This window comes from Drosophila elegans, unplaced genomic scaffold (genome assembly GCF_018152505.1).
Source record: "Drosophila elegans isolate 14027-0461.03 unplaced genomic scaffold, ASM1815250v1 contig_208, whole genome shotgun sequence".
In the NCBI taxonomy this organism is placed as follows: domain Eukaryota; kingdom Metazoa; phylum Arthropoda; class Insecta; order Diptera; family Drosophilidae; genus Drosophila; species Drosophila elegans.
Window position 1 is genome coordinate 8,939,061 of NW_024545578.1, and position 9,670 is coordinate 8,948,730.

General features: G+C 43.6%; 1 protein-coding gene across 1 annotated transcript; it reads left to right on the forward strand.

The window, feature by feature from the left end:
* Positions 1-3,332: 3,332 nt before the first annotated feature.
* LOC108146959 (leucine-rich repeat-containing protein 15) lies at positions 3,333-6,695 on the forward strand. Its single transcript, XM_017273215.1, has 2 exons — positions 3,333-3,781; positions 4,250-6,695. Exon 2 carries the CDS (start codon positions 4,364-4,366, stop codon positions 6,584-6,586), a length of 2,223 nt encoding a protein of 740 aa, XP_017128704.1. The 5' UTR covers positions 3,333-3,781; positions 4,250-4,363; the 3' UTR covers positions 6,587-6,695.
* The last annotated feature ends 2,975 nt before the right edge of the window (positions 6,696-9,670 follow it).

Sequence of the window (9,670 nt, forward strand, 5' to 3'; positions counted from 1 at the left end):
GCTGGCTGAATGGGGAACTCCTGAACAATGGCCCAGTCTTTCCGGTTCCAGTTGCAATGCCCAAAGTATTCTTTGCACATTTCGGAATATGATTAATTGCCGAGTCAATTGATATTTTATTGGTCTAGGAAGTAACCTCCATCTCAATCGTTGCGGAAGTTGCATTTGCACCGGAACTGTCAGCGTCTTAAGGTTCTCCATCCCTACAACCTATTCCTCACTAGGTCTTGTTAAAATATTTGCCTCAAATGCTGACAAATGGGTTGTGCCGTCGCTTATGAGGCGGACAAACATCAATTGAAAGGGCAGCTGGTAGAAAAAAAATGAGGAACAACAACGGGGGAAAGATTTAACAACACATGAAACGAGTAGCCGACGTCGCGACGGGCAAACAACAGGGCCAAGTACAAGACTCGAAATCTTTAACCCGTTGCAACTAACAAGTTTCTTGTTAAAACAACGTCGTCGGGGCCAATAAAGCAGCAACAACAACCACATCGGTTGAGAGAGGGAAGCGGCGCATGCGCACCCATATTGAATGTTGCCAACATTTACGCATTCGAATATACTTATATGACGGCGACTTGGTCAGCTGTCCGTTCCCATAAGTCACTTCCCACCGACTTCGGGTTCTTTGTTTGGTCAAAGTGCGTTCCGTTTGCCGTTCGGATTGCCGGAGATTTTCCTCATGTCTTACTTAATTCCGGGAAATAGTATTTAGGCAAAATAAGACTTTAACATCGAAATGGGAACTTGCTTCCTTCAAGATATAAACAAAAAAAAAATGTTAAAAATGGTTATTTTTAGTATCATTATTTTATACATAGTATCATTACACTTAACATTTAAGAAAACTAAAATGTTCCACAAAAATATTAAACAAAATCTATTATAAATATGTTTGTTACAAATATTTTGTTAAAAAAATATTACTGGCGACCATATGACCTTTTTATTAACAGTTAAAAAGAAAACGGTTTTTAATTTTCAAACTACTTTCTTGGTAATTCGGGCTTTAAGACAGCTAAATAAAAATACCACTACCGAAACGATTAGATGGCTTTTACTTGAAATACTCCAAGATGAAATCCAAAAACCCTCAGACTCACGATCTTATTTGCATTTATGCTTTGGCACTGTGCTACAACGGTAGTCGAGGGCCCTTCTCCAGACCCTGTTTTACCTAATTACACACAAAGTTGCCCCCTCCACCTCCAATTCGGTCTCTCTAATTGTTTAAGTGCTTTTAGCGTTTGGCCAAACAATTTTCATATGCAACCTGGCCCACACTCAGGCGGCAAACAAACCTTTCCAGTTGCCATAAAGCATATAGATATGTGCGTACCTCGCCTTTATTTTAAGTTGTTGGATTTGGGTTTTATTGCTGGGAAACTCTCACACATTGTCGCAAATTGAGAGGGTAGATCGAGGCTTTCCGATGTGTAACGTGAGAGTTGGGTGAAAAAGTTTGCGGCACCTGCAACGCCCAGCTTGTGGCACACATAAAAATAAAAACGCAAACTTCCGTTAGCTGCAGCATGTGCAACAATCACTGTGTTTTGGATCTGGTTTTGAGGAGGAAATTACGCAGTTTCATCCTATGTAGAGCAGTTTGGCAGCTTACGAGCCAACGATAGTTTTCTGACAAGCCTTTTTATTAGGATTCTGTGCACAATTCTTTAAATGGCATTTAAATTTGTTATTGCACTGCTGTTCACTGCCTTTCTCCAAACGAGTCAGTAAAACTTAAACTTACCGACTTCCTCAATAATGTTAAAGAGATAGTTCTTTACACTTGTTTACAATATTATAATTTTAATTCGTTTTTTATGATTGTTCTATTTATGTGTGAGAGAAAAAAGGCAGGTTTGTATAAAAAGGAAGCAAGAACGACATATAAACGCCTAGAGTTTTATTATTTTTATGCATTCGATTTACAGTCTCAATTTTAAAAGTAGGTTCCTAAAGGCCATATCACATTATATTTTGAGAAAAAGACTAAGCAGTTGGAAAATAGTTTACACTTTAAATAAAATTTACAAAATTAATACGTTATCGGAACGAATATTCGATCCAATTTAGTGTAGAAGCCTAAAAATCTGTCTGTTACCAAGTGAATTTTCATGCACTGTTTTTACAAAAAATTTTTTATATTTATTTGCCGGCAAAGACAACAAATCAAATTCATAAATTGCATCGGTCAAGCAACTGTTAACAGTTACCCCGGCTTTCAAAACACAAAGTTGCCCCAAATTTGGGTAATATATAAATTTAACCAGTTTACTTATTGGTTAGTTCATGGAAGATAAAAAGCAGTTGCAAAATATGTGCATCTCTGCATGATAAATAAATTTTGTGTGCGAAATTCTCGGAGACGGAAATATGCCAGTTATGTCAGTGGTGGGAAAGGAGGTTAAGGGGGTTGGAAAGCGGAGGAAAACCACAAGCCGTAAGGCCCGGAAAATGTGCCCCAACCCGCTCCCCAGATCCCGCCACATATGTTGGCACAAAGTTATGGCCATTTAAAGTTGATTTTCTTGTTGTCAATGTTATTTTTTTTTTTGTTTCGACTTGTAAATAGTTGTTTGCTCTGCATGCCAAGAATGAGAAATGCATATCAAATGTATCAGATGACACAATATTTTTGGGAAATACTTGAGGGCAACACTTTCGTGTGTGTGTGTGTGTGTGGGTTGTGAAGATGTCCTTGGATGCGGTGCATCTCGAAGATACACAAATATCAATTTCAAGTGCGTCACTTTTTGGGATGTAAGCCGCACTAAAAGGCTCCACTTAGGCCAGGACATGTCTGCGACCCATAAATATACATCTAGCTGCTATTTTGCGGAGGAGTGTATTTTTTATGGAGTCTTAATTATGCCAAGGCACTTGAGCAGTTTTAGTTTTTAGTAGATGTGTGGACTCTTTATGGACGGCATCATTTCGTGGAGGACGTGCGGCCAGTTCGGCGGATGAGTTGCAATTGCCAGAGAGCGGTTCTAGACCCTTAGACCCCGCATAGCCAGATAAATGAGTGGAAACCATTGAGTGAAACTCGAAGAACTGAGTTCTCTAACGAGAGAGAGAATCGTATCTGTTTCTCACAACCAGTTTCGACTACCTGCTAGCTATTTTATCTGAGAGAACTCGCCTTCGCAAGGCCGTCTCGCATTAGACACGCTCTCTTTTTTGGGAAACCGATGCAGCTGCCTGTTTGCCACCACCATCTAAACCGCTCTACCGCTCCTCGCTCTACCGTTCCATGGTTTACCCGCTCAAACAGCCCGGCAAAAACGGCAGCCGAGGTATCGTTTGTGCAGCAGTCGCTTCGTAAAATCAGTGTAGTTCGTTGCCTCGTCGTGAGCGGTTGTCTGCCTGCCATATACAGCCAAACTCGACTTTGTTCCTCTCTCTTACCAGAGTTGGTAACACGAAATACGTAAACATAATACGAAAACCCGTCGACCGCCTAACAACAACTTGAAGCGTGCAGTTAAAGCGAACCATTGGATTATCGCGCACGTTTCCCAAACAATCTGCAAAAATAATACAAAACAAAACACAACAAACAAAATTTTATTTTGACAAACACACATGTTTTAGTTAAGCAAATGTGACAAAACATAAAATTGGCTAAATAGAAAATTTCAAAAAGTGAAACAGTGAAAACTCAAACTCATCACACAAACAAAATTAAAACATTTTAAGTTCTGTTCATCAACGATTTGATTTACTGAAAAGCAGAAATTGTTTCCAAGCAATCTTCAAAGAAAATTAATAGGTAAGTTTCAATTGTGGAATAAATTGTGAAAAGTTTGACGAGGAATAAGTGGAACATTGTGAAAATTAGGAAACTAAAAAACTGAGACAAAAAAATGTATTTTAAAATTTTGAAGCAGAAAATTTACAACTAAATAAAATGGTTGAAAATCTTATTAAAACCAATCAGTATGTAAATATTTTCAGTTGACTCTGAAATTTGATGAATAAGAAAAATCAGTTCCCAAAATCTATAAATTTGAGTTAGTTAGAGTTAAAATTTTAAATTTTCCCAGAAAGTAATAAACACCAAATCTAAAAATATAATTGAGATGAAATACTGGCGAAAACATAAAATAAAATGTTTGCTTTGAGAACCTCTAAATTTTAATCAATAGAAATAGTTCCACGAAAATAGGCTAATTAAACGAACTCACCCAGAGACAGAAACTAATTTTGAAAAATCTCTCCCTCGTTTGTCTACCCGCAGCACTATGGAAAACTGAAAATCCCAACGAAAACTCAAAACGAAACGCAGCAATAGCAGCGCAGCACAGCGAGCAAACTGAAAGACAGAAAAGTAATAAGAAACAGAGATCCCAAGATGCAGCGAAACATGATGATCGCGTTCGTGGGCATCTGGTGCATTTTGGCCAGCATTGGAGTGGAGCCTGCGGCTGGATTGGCCAATTGCCCGCCCGGCTGCCAGTGCGATGATAATACCCTGGTGGTGCAGTGCGGCGAGGGCCAGCTGGACGTGCTGCCCATTGCCCTCAATCCCTCCATCCAGCGACTGGTGATCAAGAGCAACAAGATCAAGACCATCGACTCGTCCATCCAGTTCTACGCAGAGCTGACCTTCCTCGACTTGTCCTCTAATCACCTGATGACCATCCCGCAGCGCACCTTCGCCTACCAGAAGAAGTTGCAGGAGGTGCATCTGAACCACAACAAGATCGGCCAGATCAGCAACAAGACGTTGATTGGTCTGTCGGCAGTGACTGTCCTGAATCTGCGTGGTAACCAAATCTCTGAGTTGCACCAGGGCACTTTTAGTCCGCTGCTGAAGCTCGAGGAGCTGAATCTGGGCGAGAACCGCATTGGTTTCCTGGATCCCAAGGCCTTCGATGGACTCTCCCAGCTGCGCATCCTGTATCTGGACGACAATGCCTTGACCACCGTTCCCGATCCAGTGATCTTCCAAGCAATGCCTAGTCTGGCCGAGCTTTTCCTGGGCATGAACACTTTGCAAACCATTCAGGCTGGTGCTTTCCAGGACCTCAAGGGTCTCACTCGTCTGGAGTTGAAGGGGGCCAGTCTGCGCAACATTTCGCACGACAGCTTCTTGGGTCTGCAGGAGCTGCGCATCCTGGACCTGTCCGACAATCGCCTGGATCGCATTCCCTCCGTGGGCCTCAGCCAATTGGTTCGCTTGGAGCAGCTCGCGCTGGGACAGAACGACTTTGAGGTGATCAGCGAGGGCGCCTTCACGGGCCTGAAGCAACTGAAGCGTCTGGAGGTGAATGGAGCGCTCAAACTGAAGCGTGTGATGACCGGAGCCTTTGGCGGCAATGGCAACCTCGAGTATTTGAATCTCTCGTCCAACAAAATGCTTGTGGAGGTGCAGGAAGGTGCACTGAGTGGACTGCCCCATTTGAGGCATGTGGTGTTGAAGGCCAATGCCTTGACCTCGCTGGCCGAGGGACTCTTCCCCTGGAAGGATCTCCTAACTCTGGACCTCTCCGAGAATCCTCTATCCTGCGACTGCCGCGTGATGTGGCTGCATAATCTGCTGGTGGCCAAGAATGCCAGTCAGGATGATGTGTCCGAGATATTGTGCGAATTCCCCGAGCGTCTGCGTGGCGAATCCCTGCGTCACTTGAACCCCGCCCTGATGGGCTGCACCCATGCCGATCCTCGCAAGCAGGCGCTGATCGGAGCTCTCCTGGTGGGATCCGCGGCCACAATTACCGCCTTGGCTTTGGTTCTGTACCGCTGTCGCCACAAGATCCGCGAGACCATCAAGGGCGGTCTGTGGGGCAACTCGGCGCTGGGCCGCAAGGAGCGAGAGTACCAGAAGACCTTCTGCGACGAGGACTACATGTCGCGCCACCAGCACCATCCCTGCTCCCTGGGCATCCACTCCACATTCCCCAACACCTACACAGCCCCACATCACCCCGGTGTGAACCATCACTATGGTATGTGCCCGATGCCAGTGAATGATCTGGGTGCAGTTGATCCCCAGCAGAAGTTCCAGCAGTTGGCAGTGCCCACGGCCACAATGATCAGTGAAAAGAAGCTGAACAACAACAAGGCTTTGGTGGCACAGGGAGCCATCGATGACAGTGCTTCCTTTGTGCTGCACATGAAGTCGGCCACTATGGGACGGGATGTGCATCAGCAGAATCCGCAGCTCAACCACTACACCAAGCCGCAGTTCCTGGCGGCCACGGCGACAGTGGGTGACTCCTGCTACTCGTATGCGGATGTGCCCATGGTGCACGGTGCTCCGTTGGGCGCCACAAATCAGCCCCAGTTGCGCCTCACCCAGGAGCACTTCAAGCAGCGCGAGATGTACGAGCAGGAGATGGGTAGCGAGATCCTGGACCATAACTACATCTACAGCAACACTCACTACTCGATGCCGCTGGAGCAACTGGGTCGCAGCAAGACGCCCACCCCACCACCAATGCCTCCAGCTTTGCCCCTGCGGAATGGACTGTGTGCCACCACAGGCCGTAGGTCCTTCCAGCAGAAGTCCGCATCGCAGAAGCAGCAGCAGCAGCAGCAGAATAACAACACCCTGCGTCAGTTCACGCACTGATCCTCGACCTATCGACGCAGGCAGCTGAGCATCTATGCTTAGTAGTGCGCTGCCCAACACTGTGATGCCAAAAACCCCCCAAAAAACCACTCCCCACTCCAACACCCCAGACACAATTAGCGTTTAACTAGGAACTAAGGAAAACATTGTAGTAGCTGTAATCGAAATACAACCTAGGCATTAATTCAGAGAAAATCTTGCCTTGTACATAAATAACTTAAAAGCACTCTTTTCGAACCTATAGAACACTGAAGGATCTCCAATTCTATCAGCACTTTGCCACACTACTGTTTTCCTCCCCCTCCGAACATAAGGTAATCGTAGCCCCTAAGACGAATTGTAAATGATATACGAGTTTAGATAAACTAAAGACAACAAAGCACTGAAAGTCATTGTAAGCTTAATTTTAACTTATTTAATTTATTGTTAAATGCAAAATCGAATCAAATGCAAACCACTATTTATGTATTAGTTAGAGAAGAAATTTATGCAAATTTAAGCGAAAAACAAAATATCAACAGAGAAAACAAGAAATATACGCAATGAAAACAAAAAACTCATTTGAAATCAAAAATTACCACTGTGTGTATTCATTGTGCTCTTAATTTAGCAGCTTTTCTTTTCAGACCGCATACTGCCGTGGAAATTTGCCTTTAATTAAACATTTTCCGTTAGCAACCGGCAACTTTTCCTCTATGTCAATTTGTCTCAACATTTTCACTTTTTTTCCACGAGCTCAAAAATTTTGACTTTCAATTCAATTAAAACTAAGTTGAGGGCTTGCATGTCGAGAGTGCAGGAGAAAAAAGGCAGCAAAATTAATATACTATTATTCAATAGTAACAAGCTTGGAAACTTTTGCAGACCTCGGCTCAAGCAGAGCGTGGCAAGTATGGAAGGGGCTTGGGATACATAATTTTCAATTGAATGTGCCGGGAAAACACATGTGCGACTACAGTCGAGCGTGCATAGTAGCTACCCCTTCATTGTCACCTGCAATGCAGCTGTCGCCTGGCGAACCAGAAAGTTGCCAACTCACCGTCGAAGTTTTCCCCCTGGGAACCCTTAAGAACCCAACCCACTGTTTCAAACTCCAATTCACGTTTCTTTCCCTGCTCAATTTCAAGCCAAATCGAAACCTATTTGGACAATTACGAAAGAAGAAATCAGCTCAGAACTTCTAGCGAGCAATGTACGGTAATAACAATAAATAAATAACAAAGGCAAATAGTGGCCAGAACCAAGCCCCCAATGGCCAACAATAAAGCAGCAAAGAAAGAGTCAAGACCAGATACTCAACCTCTGACTGATTTCCCCATTGGAGCTGGTCCAGCGGTGGGGAATCCATCATCAAATTTCGATTAAAAGGCGCGTGTACTCGACTCAAGAACGATTCATATTCGGACTCGTATTCGGATATATATATATATATAGAGAGAGAGTTGAGAGTCATTCGCACTATTCAAGCTTCATTAGGAGGCAAAGTAACGAAAACATTTTGATTTTGATCATTACAATTTCCTTTCATGGCCTCCAGTTGAGTGAAAGAGCTACCGAAGGGGCCGCTGGCAAGGGTTAGTGGATCAAGCACCGCGCAGCAAAAGCGAATGTAATATCATTAATTCGCCTCAGCTCTGTCAGATACACAGATACAGAGATACACCGATACGATATGGCCGCAAAGATACGGATTCCAACACCGAGATACATTTACAGATTGTGGGCATGGACATGGGCACCGGCACCAAACTCATTCTGACGGACCACTCGGCGGAACCCGAAGCCAAAGGCAATAATTATCGAACCGAAAGCCGGTCGCCTGGTCCAAATATTGAAGACCATTGTGGCCCAACTGGCTGGCTTGCTGGCTGGCTGGCTGATTGTATGATGACCATGTTGAAAATGCTCATTAAAGGTACTTCAGAAATTAAAGCATTTCACAATTGTTCCAAAAGCGAGAGCCCCGACCAGGTTTAGAGTTCAGAGAGATTGAGATTTCGTTTTCGATTCGGCCCGCCATTTATCAGATGTTGTTATCTATCGCTGGCTTTTGGTCTTCACTCGAAGCTCAATTAACGTGGTCTTGAATGTCTTTCTGGGGTCAAACTTGGGGGCGCAACCGATGATTTTTGGTTGCACGAAAGGGGGATAGTCGAAAAAGAAAGCCTCGATTTAACACTTAAATTCTTTCTTTTCTACAAGCTTGTAATTTCAGATTTTCTCGCTTCATAATGCAACTACTACAATTACATAGTGATGGCTTTGGCGGCTGATTTTCTTTCAAGTCATAAGAAAATGTTCTTATTAAATTTTGATGATCATTACAATTACCTTGAAAAGTAGGGAAAGGTACGTACTTTATTTACTTACTAAATCATATCTGTTTTTAAATAAAGGAATATATTTCTGATCATTTGTATTAAATCATATAATTATAAAATGTATACATTTACTTACTAACTTCAAACTGTCTAAAAAATCTTTCTTAGGGAGTACCTGCTTAGGAATCTAATCGGCTTTATGTCTCCTCTTAGCCTAAAGTTAGTCGGCTACAGATTCACTTATCACCCCATTTAGTTATGGTCGACTATAAAATCCGAGGCAGGTAACACGTGAAACTTAAGCCCGGGGCGTGAAGACACCCAGCCGCAGATCGCTCGGCCCCCCTCCCCGTTGACAAAACTCATAAAGTGCCCAAAGACAGTTTTCATTTGACAAAATTGTTGTGTGCATCTTTTGGGTTTTTTGTTACACCTTACAATGGCCATAACTGAGCCAAGAGCTGGGCCTTTAGCATTGGGTCTGGGCTGCTCGGACCCATGCCGAGTGCTGTGAAATTTCCCAACAATAACCCGAACTCAATTGTCCCGCTGAGGAGAAGACGAAGACGAAGACCGTGAAGCTAGTCCCATGCTGTGAGCTCAGGGGCTTGGTTCTCCTGCTCACATTAATTTCTCATCATTTGGCATTGGCATGGGCATTCAGGGGGAAGAGTCTGAGGGTATGAGGCTCTGGAGGAAGGGACAAGACTACCAACTGCGTATTAATGGAAATGTTATAAGAGATTAGCAGGCATCCGCACCG